Source organism: Schistocerca nitens, chromosome 10 (assembly GCF_023898315.1).
Source record: "Schistocerca nitens isolate TAMUIC-IGC-003100 chromosome 10, iqSchNite1.1, whole genome shotgun sequence".
In the NCBI taxonomy this organism is placed as follows: Eukaryota; Metazoa; Arthropoda; class Insecta; order Orthoptera; family Acrididae; genus Schistocerca; species Schistocerca nitens.
The window spans coordinates 9,719,471-9,737,188 of record NC_064623.1 but is presented as its reverse complement, the minus strand read 5'-3'; the positions used below and the strand labels follow the sequence as shown (position 1 = coordinate 9,737,188).

The 17,718-nt window shown below is 46.5% G+C and overlaps 1 protein-coding gene across 1 annotated transcript in view; it reads right to left on the bottom strand.

Moving 5' to 3' along the window:
- The window catches only part of LOC126209794 (G-protein coupled receptor moody), a 131,879-nt gene that overhangs the window by 53,839 nt on the left and 60,322 nt on the right, over positions 1–17,718 (bottom strand). The window contains exons 3-4 of the mRNA XM_049938932.1: positions 12,310–12,520; positions 10,240–10,393 (exon numbers count right to left, since the gene is read on the bottom strand). Coding sequence (XP_049794889.1) covers positions 10,240–10,393; positions 12,310–12,520 — 365 coding nt within the window. The remainder of the gene's footprint in view (positions 1–10,239; positions 10,394–12,309; positions 12,521–17,718) is intronic.

Below are 17,718 nucleotides of genomic sequence, written 5' to 3'. Positions count from 1 at the left end.
CGAAATGTCTGAACTGTGAAAGTGATTCAAAGGGGATGTACCAAGACGTCTTGTGAACAAACTTCATTCTGTAGACAGTAATTTTGATAAAGTATTTCGATATCCTGCTTATTACACAATCGAAATTTTTTGTTGCGATATATTTGCAAGACTGTGCCAACTCTTCCTATTTAGCAGCCAGTAATTGCAAACTACTACTACTACAATTTCTGTGGCACAGGAATCGATATTTTCATGCACTGGTGGAGCCAAGTATGGCTACATTGGAACTCACGTTAGTAGTTTCCCGTCGTATTAGCAGCTTTCCACTACGATTTCAAATGGAACTAAGTTCTTTTGCGTCAGTAGCGTAAAATACTGCCAAGTTTCAGTTACTCCTGCAGATGGTGTTGACCAGTGTGGCATTATCTATCAAACACTCACGTCCACTAAACCGTTACCGTCACGGTAGCCTGCTGCTGTGGCTAAATATTGCGCCATCAAGTGGTCGCATGCGCAGAAATAACTTGAAATTCACTCAGCTAGTTGAAGGCAGTCCTTAGAGAACTGATTGATTGATTTAAGTAGATCCGCCTCAGTTGTACTAAAGTTTATTTAAACCAAGTCTGGTTTGAATAATCATTAGTACAAATGAAACCGATCTTTTTAATTTACTTAATCTTGCGTCTCAGTTGTGGATATCCTACATACCAAATTTGGTATCTTAGTGAACTCTTCGCCCTCTTATTTTTGGTATTACATGACCAAGACGACGATTTATTCGTTTTACAACTAAAACAATATGTGACGCCTTCTGAAAACTACCGAATTATGAATTAAAGAACGCTTGCAGAAACATTTGCAATGATCGACCAGGATAGGTTTCGACTGGAAGTTATCAACAATACGTTATGGACACTGAAGAGCCAAAGAAACTGGTAGACCTGCCTAATATCGTGTAGGGCCCCCGCGAGCACGTAAATGTGCCGCAACACGACGAGGCATGGACTCAACATGTCTGAAGTACACGGCTGCCCATAAATCCGTAAGAGTACGAGGAGGTAGGGATCCCTTCTGAACAACACGTTGCAAGACATCCCAGATATATTCATGTCTGGGAGGTTCGGTGGCCAGCGGAAGTGTTTAAACTGGAGCCACTGTGTAGCAAGTCTGGAGATGTGGGGTGTCGCATTGTCCTGCTGGAATTGCTGAAGTCCGTCGGAATGCACAACGGACATGAATGGATGCAGTTTAAGCTTACGTACGTGTCACCTGTCAAAGTCGTACCTAGACGCATCAGGTGACCCACGTCACCCCAACTGCACACGCCCCACACCATTACAGAGCCTCCACCAGCTAGAATAGTCCCCTGCTGACTTGCACGGTCCATGGATTCATGACGTCCATCCGCTCGATACAATTTGCAACGAGACTCGTTCGACAATTCAACATGTTTGCTGTCATCAACAGACCAATGTCAGTGTTGACGGGCCCTGGCGAGGTGTAAAGCTGTGTGTCGTGCAGTCATCAAGGGTGCACGAGGGGTCTTCGGCTCCGAAAGCCCATATCGATGATGTTTCGTTGAATGGTTCGCACGCTGACACATTTTGATGGCCCAGCATTGAAATCTGCAGCCATTTGCTGGAGGGTTGCACCTTTGTCACGTTGATCGATTCTCTTCAGTCGTTGTCGGTTGTTGCAGGATCTTCTTCCGGTCGCAGTGATGTCGGAGATTGATGTTTACCGGAGTCCTGGTATTCACGGTACAGTCGTGAAATGGTCGTACGGGAAAGTCCCCACTTCGTCGCTACCTCGGAGATGCTGTGTCCCATCGCTCGTGCGCCGACTGTAACACGTAACTGCCTTAGATCTTAATAACCTGCCGTTGTAGCAGCGCTAGCCGATCTAACCACCACGCCAGACGCTTGTTGTCTACTATAGGCGTTTCCCACCGCAGCGCCGTATTCTGCCTGTTTACGTATCTCTGTATTCAATTACGCTTGCCTATACCAGTTTCTTTGGCGCTTCAGTGCATATTGTTGTGGTCCTCTGCCTCGATTTATTTGCTACGGCTCTCCAAGTTACTCTATCCTTAGTCAAACTGAGCCACAAATTTCTCCTCTCCCCACTAAATTCGGTACTTCTTCGTTAATTATCCCCTCTACCTCTTATCTAATCTTCAACATTATTTCTAACGTCACATATTAAGAGTTTACAGACACTTTTTTTTGTCTGTCTTATTTATCGTCGACAACATAACGCTACATCACACAAATACATTGGCGTGGAAAACTTTAGGACGACAGTAACGTTGGCATAGCTCGATGAAACTTGGACCATACATAGACAGAACTGCTACAGTATAGTACGGAAGGCAACAGAAGGAAATACGCAATGGGACGAACATGGACGACACTTTTATTGAAAGTCAATAATTACAGCCTAGTTACCGTCATTTATGATGGCCTCCAGGACATGGTTCTCAGTAGCGCGTGAGATCGCCACAGGCAAACATGCCTTGCAACGCGATAGAAGATAGGTATGGGGTTCCATTCCTCCAACAGAGGAACATTGACCGCTGAGTGTACCGTGTCAGTACGCCCACACAATATTATGCTTCCCCACACCGTAACAGCAGGACCGCCAAAACTGCAGTGTTCGGTTATGGTCCTGGGTCCGTTTTGTGTTTTCGCCTACCGCCAGTGAGAGTACGCCCAGCATTACCGAACATGACCGTTCCGGAGGTCCACGTGTTATGGGGTGGGGAGCCACAAAGTTGCGTGGGCGTACTCTCTTTGAACACGGTACACTGACAGGTCAATGCTATTGTGACACTGTACTGCTTCCGCAAGTGCGCCGCCGGCCGATGTGGCCAAGTGGTTAAAGGCGCTGCAGTCTGGAACCGCGTGGCCGCTACGGTCGCAGGTTCGAATCCTGCCTCGGGCATGGATGTGTGTGATGTCCTTAGGTTAGTTAGGTTTAAGTAATTCTAAGTTCTAGGGGACTGATGACCTTAGAAGTTAAGTCCCATAGTGCTCAGAGCCATTTGAACCGCAAGTGCGCCATTCCAGGGCTGCATTCGGCCGTGACTTCATTTTTATGGATGGGAATCAGCCACTGCGGGGATGGAGGAGTTTTTGGAACGAGAGGATATTTCTACATCTACATGGATACTCTGTGAATCACATTGAAATGCCTGGCAGAGGGTTCATCGAACCACCCTCAGAGTAATTCTCTCTTATTCGAATCTCGTACAGTGCGCGGGAGAAATGAACACCTACCCCTTTCCGTGCGAACTATGATTTCCCTTATTTTATTATGATGATCGTTTCTCGCTATGTAGGTCAGCGCCAACAAAACATTTTCGCATTCGGAGGAGAAAATTGGTGATTGAAATTTCGTAAGAGGACTATGCCTCAACGAAAAACGCCTTTGTTTTAGTTATGTTCACTCCAAATCCTGTATCATTTCAGTGACACTCTCTCCTCTGTTTCGCGATAGTACAAAACGTGCTGCCCTTCTTTGAACTCCCTCGATGTACTCCGTCAGTCGTATCTGGTAAGGATCCCACACCGCGCAGCAGTACTCCAGAAGAGGACTGCTAAGCGTAATGTTGGTAGACCAGTAGATCTGCTACGTTATTGTTAGCCTTCCCTACAACGTTTTCTGTGTGTTCCTTCCAGTTTAAGTTGCTCGTAATTGTAATTCATAGGTATTTAGTTGAATTTACGGCCTTTAGATTTGACTGATTTATGGTGTAAGCGAAGATTAATGCACTTCCTTTAGCACTCATGTGGATGACCTCACACTTTTCATTATGTAGGGTCAACTGCCAATTTTTGCACCATACAGGTGGCTTTCCTAAATCGTTTTGCAATTTGTTTTGCTCTTCTGATGACTTTACTAGTCGGTAAACAACAGTGTCATCTGCAAATAACCTAAGGCGGCGCCTCAGATTGTCTCCCAAATCGTTTATATAGACAAGGAACAGCAAAGGGCCTATAACACTACCTTGGGGAACGCCAGAAATCATTTCTGTTTTACTCGATGACTTTCCTACGAACTGTGACCTCTCTGGCAGGAAATCACGAATCCAGTCACGTAACTGAGACGATATTCCATAAGCACGCAATTTCACTACAAGCCGCTTGTGTGGTACAGTGTCAAAAGCCTTCTGGAAATCTAGAAATCAACGGAATCAATTTGAAATCCCTTGTCAATAGCACTCAACACTTCATGTGAATGAGCAGCTAGTTGTGTTTCACAAGAACGATGTTTTCTAAATCCGTGTTGACCGTGTGTCAATAGACCGTTCTCCTAGAGGCAATTCATAATGTTCGAACACAACATCCAAGATCCTGTTCCAAATCGACGTTAACGATATGGGTGGGTAATTTAGTGGATTATTCCTACTACTTTTCTGTGCAATTTTCCAGTCTTAGGGTACGGATCTTTCGTCGAGCGAATGGACTGGCGTAGCCCTTACCTCGACTTAAATGTCATTGACCGCTTGTGAGATGCGCATTGGAACACGTCCACGTGTACCGACTACCCAACAGCTCTGTTGGAGGAACGTAACTCTTACCAACCTTGTGGTCAGTATGGGAATACGTTGCAGGGCATGCGCTGGCCTCACAAACCCTGTTAAGAACCACGTCCTGCCTTCTGGAATGTCCAGGAGGCCACCATAAATCGCGGTGGCTTCAGTGCGTAATATTTCTGGGCTTACAGCCACCGTATTCGACTACATACACTCCTGGAAATGGAAAAAAGAACACATTGACACCGGTGTGTCAGACCCACCATACTTGCTCCGGACACTGCGAGAGGGCTGTACAAGCAATGATCACACGCACGGCACAGCGGACACACCAGGAACCGCGGTGTTGGCCGTCGAATGGCGCTAGCTGCGCAGCATTTGTGCACCGCCGCCGTCAGTGTCAGCCAGTTTGCCGTGGCATACGGAGCTCCATCGCAGTCTTTAACACTGGTAGCATGCCGCGACAGCGTGGACGTGAACCGTATGTGCAGTTGACGGACTTTGAGCGAGGGCGTATAGTGGGCATGCGGGAGGCCGGGTGGACGTACCGCCGAATTGCTCAACACGTGGGGCGTGAGGTCTCCACAGTACATCGATGTTGTCGCCAGTGGTCGGCGGAAGGTGCACGTGCCCGTCGACCTGGGACCGGACCGCAGCGACGCACGGATGCACGCCAAGACCGTAGGATCCTACGCAGTGCCGTAGGGGACCGCACCGCCACTTCCCAGCAAATTAGGGACACTGTTGCTCCTGGGGTATCGGCGAGGACCATTCGCAACCGTCTCCATGAAGCTGGGCTACGGTCCCGCACACCGTTAGGCCGTCTTCCGCTCACGCCCCAACATCGTGCAGCCCGCCTCCAGTGGTGTCGCGACAGGCGTGAATGGAGGGACGAATGGAGACGTGTCGTCTTCAGCGATGAGAGTCGCTTCTGCCTTGGTGCCAATGATGGTCGTATGCGTGTTTGGCGCCGTGCAGGTGAGCGCCACAATCAGGACTGCATACGACCGAGGCACACAGGGCCAACACCCGGCATCATGGTGTGGGGAGCGATCTCCTACACTGGCCGTACACCACTGGTGATCGTCGAGGGGACACTGAATAGTGCACGGTACATCCAAACCGTCATCGAACCCATCGTTCTACCATTCCTAGACCGGCAAGGGAACTTGCTGTTCCAACAGGACAATGCACGTCCGCATGTATCCCGTGCCACCCAACGTGCTCTAGAAGGTGTAAGTCAACTACCCTGGCCAGCAAGATCTCCGGATCTGTCCCCCATTGAGCATATTTGGGACTGGATGAAGCGTCGTCTCACGCGGTCTGCACGTCCAGCACGAACGCTGGTCCAACTGAGGCGCCAGGTGGAAATGGCATGGCAAGCCGTTCCACAGGACTACATCCAGCATCTCTACGATCGTCTCCATGGGAGAATAGCAGCCTGAATTGCTGCGAAAGGTGGATATACACTGTACTAGTGCCGACATTGTGCATGCTCTGTTGCCTGTGTCTATGTGCCTGTGGTTCTGTCAGTGTGATCATGTGATGTATCTGACCCCAGGAATGTGTCAATAAAGTTTCCTTTTCCTGGGACAATGAATTCACGGTGTTCTTATTTCAATTTCCAGGAGTGTAGAAGCTCTTCTTAGAGCAGTTCAGAAGGCAGCAGTGACGTAATATCGTGTGAGGTACCGATGACGCATGGCTTGTTCGGCACGGGTATCGTGAGAGACCGCCGAAATTGTGGTTCTTCTCCACGATTGGCTGCTGCGTTCGGTAGTTGCACGCCAAAATGCTAATCTTCTGTTATTAATATTAGACAAACTAAACAGTGTACTTACTTACATTTCAATTTAAAGCATCTCTCGCTATCATTCTATTATTTATCAAGTATTGATATTCATCAGAATAACAAAAACAGCTAAACGAAATGGCAGACGAAGCACTTCGGTGGTCTTCGGTTCGCGGCTAACCTTATGGCGGGCAAAGTGGTTCGGCTGTAAGAACAGTGCTGGTTTGGCAGTCGGAGGACAGACATGTTTCTGCCGCGGCCGGCATCGGATTAAGATTTTATTATCAATGTATGGTTATTTGGACATGTAGTTGAGAACATTGTGATAGTAATTACGGAAATTCTTTCTCGAAATCTGGCAGAAAACCCAAAGACTTTCTGGTCATACATAAAGCACACCAGTGGCAAGACGCAATCAATATCTTCACTGCGCGATAACAACTGTGAAGAGTTATTAAACACGGTTTTCCGAAACTGCTTCACCAAAGAAGACGAAGTAAATATTCCTGAATTCCAGTCAACAACTACTGCCAAGATGAGAAACATAGAAGTAGATATCCTCGGAGTAACGAAGCAGCTTAAATCACTTAATAAAGCCAAGGCCTCCGGTCCAAAATCTGTACCAGTCAGGTTCCTCTCAGAGTATGCTGATAAAATAGCTCCATATTTAGCAATTATATACAACCACTCGCTCACAGAAAGATCCGTACCTAAAAACTGGAAAATTGCTCAAGTCACACAAATACCGAAAAAGGGAAGTAGGAGGAATAGGCTGAATTACAGGCCTATATCACTGACGTCGATATATCACTAACGTCGATTGATCACATATTTTTAGATTTCCAGAAGGCTTTCGACACTGTTCCTCACACGTGTCTTCTAATCAAACTGCGTGCCTACGGAGTATCGCCTCAGTTGTGCGACTGGATTCGTGATTTCCTCACAGTTCGTAGTAATAGACGATAAGTCATCGAGTAAAACAGAAGTAATATCCAGCGTTCCACAAGGAAGTGTTATAGGCTCTCTGTTGTTCCTGATCTATATTACCGACATAGGACACAATCTGAGTAGCCGTCTTAGATTGTTCACGGATTATGCTGTCATTTACCGTCTTGTTAAGTCATCAGATGATCAAAACGACTTGCAAAATGATTTAGATAAGATATCTGTATGGTGCGAAAAGTGGCAATTGGCCCTGAACAAGGAAAAGTGTGTAGTTATTCACATTTAGTACTAAAAGAAATCCGCTAAATTTCGATTACGCGATAAGTCACACAAATCTAAAGGCTGTAAATTCAACTACATACTTAAGGATTACAGTTACAAATAACCTAAATTGGAACGATCACATAGATAATATTGTGGGTAGAGCAAACCAAGACTGCGATTTATTGGCAGAACACTTAAAAGGTGCAACAGGCCTACTAAGGAGACTGCTTACACCACGCTTGTACGCCCTATTCAGGAGTATTGCTGTGCGGTGTCGGATCCGCATCAGGTGGGACTGACGAATGACATCGAAAAAGTACAAAGAAGGGCAGCTCGTTTTGTATTATGGCGAAATAGGGGAGATTGCCACTCTGGGGCACAATCATTAAAACAAAGGCGTTTTTTGTTGCGACGGTATCTCCTCATGAAATTTCGATCAGCAGTTTTCTCCTCCGACTGCGAAAACATTCTGTTGGCACCCACCTACATAGCGAGAAATGATCATCACGATGAAATAAGAGAAATCAGCGCTGGCATAGAAAAATGTAAGTGCTCGTTTTTCCCGCGTGCCGTTCGAGAGTGGAACGGTAGAGAGACAGCTTGAAGGTGGTTCATTGAACCCTCTGCCAGGAACTTTATTGTGAATAGCAGAGTAATTACGTATATGTAGATCAAATACGCAGTTCATTATTTTGATCTAGAATGAAAATTATTTGTGACTCTAAAGTGGAATGTAATTGTGCAGTTTCTCGGGTTCGGCCCACAAAAAGCGAGTGGCGTCTGATATAAACAAACTACTCGGACATTTAATTATTTACATCGTACCAGTTGCTCACTAAGAATTTCGTACGGCTTCAAGATAACTGATTCACGAACTTGTGTTGTTTTCTGCGCAGGGGACAACTGTAGAAGACTGCCGGTTGGCGAAAATGGGTTAGAAGTTACGGCAGTGGAAGTAAATAGGCGCCTCGGGTGTCCTGCTGTCTTAGTACAAGTGAGATCACTGTCACATCTGTGGTAACACAGAGCGGGTATGAAGGAGAGATATTTTTGAGGGAAGGGGTTTATCATACGCACGTATACAGGGCGCTACAAAAAGGTACGGCCATACTTTCAGGAAACATTCCTCACACACAAATAAAGAAAAGATGTACCCCGGTACCAAATGTGGACATATGTCCGGAAAAGCTTAATTTCCATGTTAGAGCTCATTTTAGTTTCGTCAGTATGTACTGTACTTCCTCGATTCACCGCCAGTTGGCCCAATTGAAGGAAGGTAATGTTGAATCCGCACGCAATTGTACAATCACGTCATCAATACAGATTTTCTGTGAACGTTTGGGCAGGCATTGTTGGTGATATCTTGATTGGGCCTCATGTTCTTCCACCTACGCTCAATGGAGCACGTTATCATGATTTCATACGGGATACTCTACCTATGCTGCTAGAACATGCCTTTACAAGTACGACACAACATGTGGTTCATGCACGATGGAGGTCCTGCACATTTCAGTCGAAGTGTTCGTACCTTTCTCAACAACAGATTCGGTGACCGATGGATTGGTACAGGCGGACCAATTCCATGGCCTCCGCGCTCTCCTGACCTCAACCCTCTTGACTTTCATTTATGGGGGCATTTGAAAGCTCTTGTCTACGCAACCCCGGTACCAAATGTAGAGACTCTTCGTGCTCGTATTGTGGACGGCTGTGATACAATACGCCATTCTCCAGGGCTGCATCAGGGATTCCATGCGACGCAGGGTGGATGCATGTATCCTCGCTAACGGAGGACATTTTGAACATTTCCTGTAACAAAGTGTTTGAAGTCACGCTGGTACGTTCTGTTGCTGTGTGTTTCCATTCCATGATTAATGTGATTTGAAGAGAAGTAATAAAATGAGCTCTAACATGGAAAGTAAGCGTTTTCGGACACATGTCCACATAACATATTTTCTTTCTTTGTGTGTGAGGAATGTTTCCTGAAAGTTTGGCCGTACCTTTTTGTAACACCCTGTATATCTGCCTCTGTTTTTCAACTTGCCGTAAGTGTGATTTCTAATAGTCTTATTGCGTATTTCCCTCAGTTATCTTTCCTTCTATGCCGTAGCTGTTATTCTGAGTATGGCCCAAGTTTTATCGAGCTGCGTAACTTGGCGGTGACAAATCATACGGAAGTTGCCGTGCCGGCCGGGGTGGCCGAGCGGTTCTAGGCGCTACAGTCTGGAACCGCGCGACCGCTGCGGTCGCAGGTTCGAATCCTGCCTCGGGCATGGATGTGTGTGATGTCCTTAGATTAGTTAGGTTTAAGTAGTTCTAAGTTCTAGGGGACTGATGACCTCAGAAGTTAAGTCCCATAGTGCTCAGAGCCATTTGAACCATTTGAAGTTGCCGTTGTCCTCAAGTTCTGCACAACATTGTCCTTTACCCTATATTACGCCAAAACGCAGCATTACGTGAAGCAAAGCAGTGGCGACTGAGGTACTTTACTTATTTAAAGTACATTACTGACTGGACGAAATTTCTTTGTTACTGTAAGACAGGAGGGCAACGGTGGCCATGTGAAAAGTAGCGTCAACAGTTCAGTGTAATATGCATTTCGAATAGAACTCGGTCTGCAAGAAATATAAACTGAGTATTGTTATCCGAACATTCGTAGCGTTAACCTTAAGACGAGCTGAGGCTCGAAACGTGTAGATGCGAGACTGTGGGAGCGACTTACCGGAGGAGGAGAGCGCGGCGTCGGCCTTCCTGGAGGCGGCGGTGCCGCCCCCGCTGTTGGCGGAGGCGGCTGCCACGCTGGAACCGCCCCCGCGGGGGCCACGCGACTTGAGCGCCGTCTTGCGCACGATGTAGAAGATGCGCGCGTAACACACCTGGAACAATAAGACACGATTTCATTACAGACCGCTGCGACACTACAGGACAGGATGAGGCAGGAAAGCGGTTGTATCCAGCCTGGCCTTAGTCTTAAGCAGTTTAAGGCGCGATGCCGATTCGGAGAACTACTACGACCTGTTGCAAGGGACAGTCAACACCCCAAATAAAGATGACTTTGTCAGAAGTGGAGGAGACCTTGGGCGCCAGAGTTGGAAACGTCCCAACTGAAAATGTACAGGGCATAACTGGAGATATCTTTGTTGGCGACTGAACGGCATTACATCAGTATTTACTTCATTCGCAGATTATAAAGAGACTATCACGAGTAGCAGTTTTTAGGTTTCGCAACAGCAAGCCATTGACATTTATTTTCCCTAGGCAACAAGTTAGGAACTGAAGTATGGAAACAATTGAAGGGCTTATTTCAATAGTGGCACAAGTCCATTTTTGCTCATTTCGAGATACACAGTCCTAAAGTTAAATGAGCGCTGAAAAATCTGCAGTTGAGATACCAGAAATATTCAAGCATATGGCTTCTTGGTAGAGATGAACCTTTCTTTCTGTTTGTTTGGATCATTAATTTCAGAAGCATTATAGGCAGGAAAGTGGAGGCAATGGACTTGTACCACTATTGAAATAAGTCCTTCAATTGTCTGTTCTGAAAGGCGTGGTCCACGTAACAGTGCTGTTACGACCAGGCAGTAAATAATGTGAGTGTTGAACGCATACAAAAAAGAAAACAACTAACACACTGAAGCGGGTACAAAACTATTAAGAAACCATGGATCACAATATGTGCACTTATAACCGTAAGACCCTCTATAATATAGGAAACAGTGGAAAGGAAACCAGAAACAGAAAAGGCATATTACCACGAGACTTCTCATTTATAATAAATATATTTCTCCGGTGTAAGGTGATACACTGAATGACCTGGGCTGAAAGAGAGCAAGAGTCGATAAGATGATTTACTTTTTTGGCAATCAGAAAACAGCTGCACGTAACATGCACAGATGTGACAATAGACGGGGGGGGGGGGGGGGGGGTGGCAACTGAATAACTGAATGCAAATGGTTCAAATGGCTCTGAGCACTATGCGACTTAACTTTTGAGGTCATCAGTGGCCTAGAACTTAGATTTAATTAGTTCTAACTAACTTAAGGACATCACACACATCCATGCCCGAGGCAGGATTCGAACCTGCGACAGTAGCAGTCGCACGGTTCCGGAATGAAGCGCCTAGAACCGCACGGCCACCGCGGCCGGAAGACAACTACGAATTGAAAATATTTTGCTAGAGAAGAAAACGGGCTTTAGGAAAGGTGGAATGCTGACATCAGAGAGGAACTCGGACAGAAAAGAATCACTAAGCAGATTAGGAAATGCACAATCAACTGGAAAGGCCATGTCAAAAGAATGGAAGGCGACAGAATACCGCGACAGAATACCGAAATTAATGACGAATTATTTCCCAGTGGGCAGACGATATTTAAGAAGACTGAGGAAAAGGTGGAAAGATATAGTTTAAACCGAGGAGGTGTAAAAGGCAGATGTCTAATATATGCAGAAAGAAGAAATTTCAATCTGGCAGCTGTGGCATATTCGGAAGTACTGCCAAGGAAGAGGAGAAGGACGAAGAAGATGAGGTGTAGAAAGTAGGGAAAAAAAAGCAGAAAAGGTGAGACTGAAGAGGAAAATGGGGTAGAAAAGGGAAAAGAGGGAGGAAAGAGTTAGGGGAGAAAGATGAGAGAGGAAAAGAGAGATGGTGATGGGAGGTTAGGAATTGGTGGAGGGAGAGGACAAAAAGTTAATTACGTAGTCTGTATTCATTGAACTTCCTTTACAGAGTCAAGACCATCTTATCCAGTGGGCTCCCACCAGGCAGTAGCCAAGAATGAGTTGACGTACTTACCACGATGACGATGCAGGGTATGACGAAGGCGACGATGAAGAGGAACTCCTTGGGCGTGCGCTCGTTGTGGTCGTGCAGGATGGTGCACGACCCCACCTTGTCGTCGAGCCCGAAGCGGCCCCAGACGCCGAGCCACGTGGGCACCAGCGCGCCGAAGCCGAGCAGCCACGTGGACGCCACCATCAGCGCCAGCCACCGCCGCCGGTACAGCCTGCAGACACGGACACCGGTAGTGTTGGGGGACGCTCTCTGCTTACAAGGGAACCTCCCCATCGCACCCCCCTCAGATTTACTTATAAGTTGGCACAGTGGATAGGACTTGAAAAACTGAACACAGATCAGTCGAGAAAACAGGAAGAAGTTGTGTGGAACTATGAAAAAATCAGCAAATTTTACAAACTGAGTAGTCCATGTGCAAGATAGGCAACATCAAGGATAGTGTAAGTTCAGGAGCGCTGTGGTCCTGTGGTTAGCGTGAGAAACTGCGGAACGAGACGTCCTTGGTTCAAGTCTTCCCTCGAGTGAAAAGTTTGCTTTCTTTATTTTCGCAAAGTTATGATTTGTCCGTTCGTTCATTGACGTCTCTCTTCACTGTAATAAGTTTAATGTCTGTGTTTTGCGACCGCACTTCAAAACCGTGCGATTAGTAGACGAAAGGACGTGCCTCTCCAATGGGAACATCTCACGTATTTAATGCACTCTCGTCCAAAGTAGCGAACAGTTAACTGCCAGCCAGGGAGCCTCGTTAGCAGGAATACTCTCTCTTCCGTGCGCTGTAGTCGACTGACGTCGTGTGTTTCGAGGTTTGTTTAGGTGCAGCGTCCCCATACTACGGCGCAGTTAAAAAATTAAACTTTTCACTCGAGGGAAGATTTGAACCAAGGACCACTCGTTCCACAGCTGCTTACGCTAACCACGGGACCACGGCGCTCCTGAGCTGACACTATCCTTGATGTTGCCTGTGTTTCATATGGACTACTCAGTTTGTATATTTTACTAATTTTTTTCACGGTTCCACACAACTTCTTCCTGTTTTCTCGATTGATCTGTGTTCAGTTTTTCAAGGCCTATCCACTGTGCCAACTTATAACTAAATCTGAGGGGGGTGCGATGGGGAGGTTCCCTTGTTAGGCCAAAGTTGATGTGTCAAAGAAAATCTAGGGCCTCGCCGTAGATCTGATCATAAAAGCCGTTCGTCTTCTGTTCACTGCAGTGTGAAATGTAACCGCTTGGAACGCTGGAGTCGCTACAGCTATATGATGTGTGTCTAGTGTGTCTGTAAACATGGCTTCAAAGTTGGGGTGTTCCTTCGAACCTTTTTTTAAATAAACTTGCTTCGACTATGTTGGCTTGAACGCAGGTTCTCTGAATTTTCTCAATAGTGTTCCTCGAAAAGATCGTCACCTTCCCTCAGTCATTCCCATTAGAGTTCCCGGGACAATTGCGTGTTGTTCAAACCTACCAGTAACGAACCTTCGAGTCCCCCTCTGAATTGCTTCGATGTCCTCCTTTAATACGACCTGGTACGGATCCCAAACACTTGAACAGTACTCAAGAATACATAGCACCAGCGTCCGATATGCGGTCTCCTTTACAGATGAACCACATTTTCCTAAAATTCTCCGAACAGACCGTCGTCGGCCATTCGCCTTCCCTACCAAAGTTCTCATGGTCAACCTGTAATCACCTTTTCCTTCTTGTTCTTCTTCTTCTTCTTCTTCAAAAGTCAGAAAGTGTCCAGTAGCAAGATGCGTCGTCGTTTGGATGGCCTTTCTTTCAAATCTAATGATGAGTGCCAGAGTGGTCATCATTTTACACACATCAGTAAAAGTTTTGCATCAACCCGTAATTTCGAAATTCATAGCACAGAAAGCCAAAAATTTGCTCTCAGGTATATGTACACTACTGGCCATTAAAATTGGTACACTACGAAGATGACATGCAAGAGACGCGAAATTTGACCGACAGGAAGAAGATGCTATGATATGCAAATGATTAGCTTTTCAGAACATTCACACAAGGTTGGCGCCGGTGGCGACACCTACAACGTGCTGACATGAGGAAAGTTTCCAACCGATTTCTCTTACACAAACAGCAGTTGACCGGCGTTGCCTCGTGAAACGTTGTTGTGAGAAATGCGTACCATCACGTTTCCGACTTTGATAAAGGTCGGATTGTAGCCTATCGCGATTGCGGTTTATCGTATCGCGACATTGGTGCTCGCGTTGGTCGAGATCCAATGACTGTTAGCAGAATATGGAATCGGTGGGTTCAGCAGGGTAATACGGAACGCCGTGCTGGATTCCAACGGCCTCGTATCACTAGCAGTCGAGATGACAGGCATCTTATCCGCATGGCTGTAACGGATCGTGCAGCCACGTCTCGATCCCTGAGTCAACAGAATTGGACGTTTGCAAGACAACAACCATCTGCACGAACAGTTCGACGACGTTTGCAGCAGCTCGAACTATCAGTTCGAAAACCGTGGCTGCGTTTACCCTTGACGCTGCATCACAGACAGGAGCGCCTGCGATGGTGTACTCAACGACAAACCTGGGTGCACGAATGGCAAAACGTCATTTTTTCGGATGAATCCAGGTTCTGTTTACAGCATCATGACTGTCGCATCCGTGTTTGGCGACATCGCGGTGAACGCACATTGGAAGCGTGTATTCGTCATCGCCATACTGGCGTATCACCCGGCGTGATGGTATGGGGTGCCATTGGTTACACGTCTCGGTCACCTCTTGTTCGCACTGACGGCACTTTGAACAGTGGACGTTACATTTCAGATGTGTTACGACCCGTGGCTCTACCCTTCATTCGATCCCTGCGAAACCCTACACTTCAGCAGGATAATGCAGGGCCGCACGTTGCAGGTCCTGTACGGGCCTTTCTGGATACAGAAAATGTTCGACTGCTGCCCTAGCCAGCACATTCTCCAGATCTCTCACCAATTGAAAACGTCTGGTCAATGTTGGCCGAGCAACTGGCTCGTGACAATACGCCAATCACTACTCTTGATAAACTGTGGTATCGTGTTGAAGCTGCATGGACAGCTATACCTGTACACGCCATCCAAACTCTGTTTGACTCAATGCCCAGGCGTATCAAGGCCGTTATTACGGCCAGAGGTGGTTGTTCTGGGTACTGATTTCTCAGGATCTATGCACCCAAATTGCGTGAAAATGTAATCACATGTCAGTTCCAGTACAATATATTTGTCCAGTGAATACCCGTCTATTATCTGCATTTATTCTTTGTGTACCAATTTTAATGGCCAGTAGTGTATAATTTACATGTATCGTGTCAGAATAAAATTAGTTCGAAGAATTTGTGTGACGAAAAAATCGTCTGTCTCCTACGAGACGCTATTTCTGAGCAACGTCAATACGTGATGGAATATTCCTTCGGTCGGAAATAAGCTTGAATTCGTCGTGGCATACCATCGACGAGATCATCAGGCCTGCCCTGCTCCAAATTGTCCCACTCTTCAATGGCGATTTTGTATAAGCCGCGTTGTCAACGTCCAAAAACAGCTCGTTATGTTCAGTTGGCCTTCTGCCCGGAGAACAGGTGGGCCAATGCATCCTGATGATCCTAGAATGCTGGAGGACCGTGTTCACAATAAAAGTATGATGAGCACAGAATCTCGGCCCTATACGGAAAGCAGTGAGACGCCCCTCGACAACAACGGGAAGTGTACGGTGGCCCCATGTGGTGCATCACTCCGCCACCACCTTGTTGCACGTGTGAAACACAGAGTTGGAGCCGTTCTATATTACTGGGCTGTCTCAGATAATTAGGGTCCAGACAGATCCAAGTTTCGTCGATGAGAAACACTCGACGCCAATCCTGCACGATTTCTTTTCCATCTGTAACCGAGTCCGTGGACTTTCGGTGTACGGCTCGGTTCTCGCTGTGGTAGCCGGCAATGTAGACGCGCATCGTGCATTCGTCTCCCAACACTTTGTTGCGACACATGACGTCCAACGCCGAATTTCACGGTTCGTTTGACTGAAAAGTCGTTCATATCGACGGTCCTATGCACCCATCCCACAGGGACGGCCTGTGCGGTTACAGTCTTGAACACTACCTGTCAACTGGAACCGATTCCATGCCCGCACCGCATCACTTTGACTCCGATGCGCACATCGAGCAACTTCCCTCGTTGACAAGCCTTCTGTGCGTAACGTGATGATGCGCACCCCATCATTGGGCGCCAGTGTCCTGCATGACACGACGGACGTTGGCTCTGATTCTTCCACGGACGTCTCTGTTGCGCCCCTACTGCTTTATTGGCAAGTGAAACTCTGCAATCCACTGGAGACTGTTCCACCTGTAGGTAGCGCTCATCGTAACTGTGTGAGTGTATTTACAAGCAACGTCAGGGATTACCTTCCGATCGGTACAGGAACAGTCACAATAGCAACACACGTGTACGACGTATCGGTATTAGAGATTAGATTCAGTTTTCGTTCCATATACCCGAAAATGAGCTCGTGGGTGTGGAACATGTCAGAAAGTGTTACACAAAAACATTTGAATATAATACTCCCTACCCTGATCATTTGTCAGGAGATTATCAAAATAGGTGAATACATTACAGTAAATGGGAATTGCTAATATTTACAGAATTAATACACCGTCAGAATGAAGCGTAGTTATGTTTTTATAAATTCATCATACACAAAATACCTAATCTTGCCTGTTGTGACCAAGTGGTGTCAAAACTGAAATCTAATAGACATTTTGACTTAAGCTGGTGTAACAGTCCCTGTTAAGATATTCATCCATAGAGTAGAAGGAGTTGCCTATTAAAAAGTCTTTCAAACTCTGTTTAAACCATGCCTTATCTGAAATCAAGTTTTTAATGTAGCTGGCAATTGACTGAGAACGTGTGTTCCTCAATATTAGCCCAATGTAAGTGATTTTAGGTCTTTATGTAGATTTCTAATGATACTATGTTGGTTGAAATGGCTCTGAGCACTATGGGACTCAACTGCTGAGGTCATTAGTCCCCTAGAACTTAGAACTAGTTAAACCTAACTAACCTAAGGACATCACACACATCCACGCCCGAGGCAGGATTCGAACCTGCGACCGTAGCGGTCTCGCGGCTCCAGACTGCAGCGCCAGAACCGCGCGGCCACTTCGGCCGGCTGATACTATGTATTGAGCTATTGGTTGGAAACAGAGATACATGCATAACTTTTGTTACTGTGTGTATGTTTTCACGCGATGTCAGTATATGTTTTTACAGATGCTGGTTTTCCAAATTTATCTGTCCAGTGATACTCATCGCGTATGTTCGAGCTGTTGTAACGGGGAAAGCTGAGCTTCGTGATGCCAACTGGAGTGAGAAATGGCGGCTGTAACGTCTGACAACGTTCCGGTATGGACAAAGAC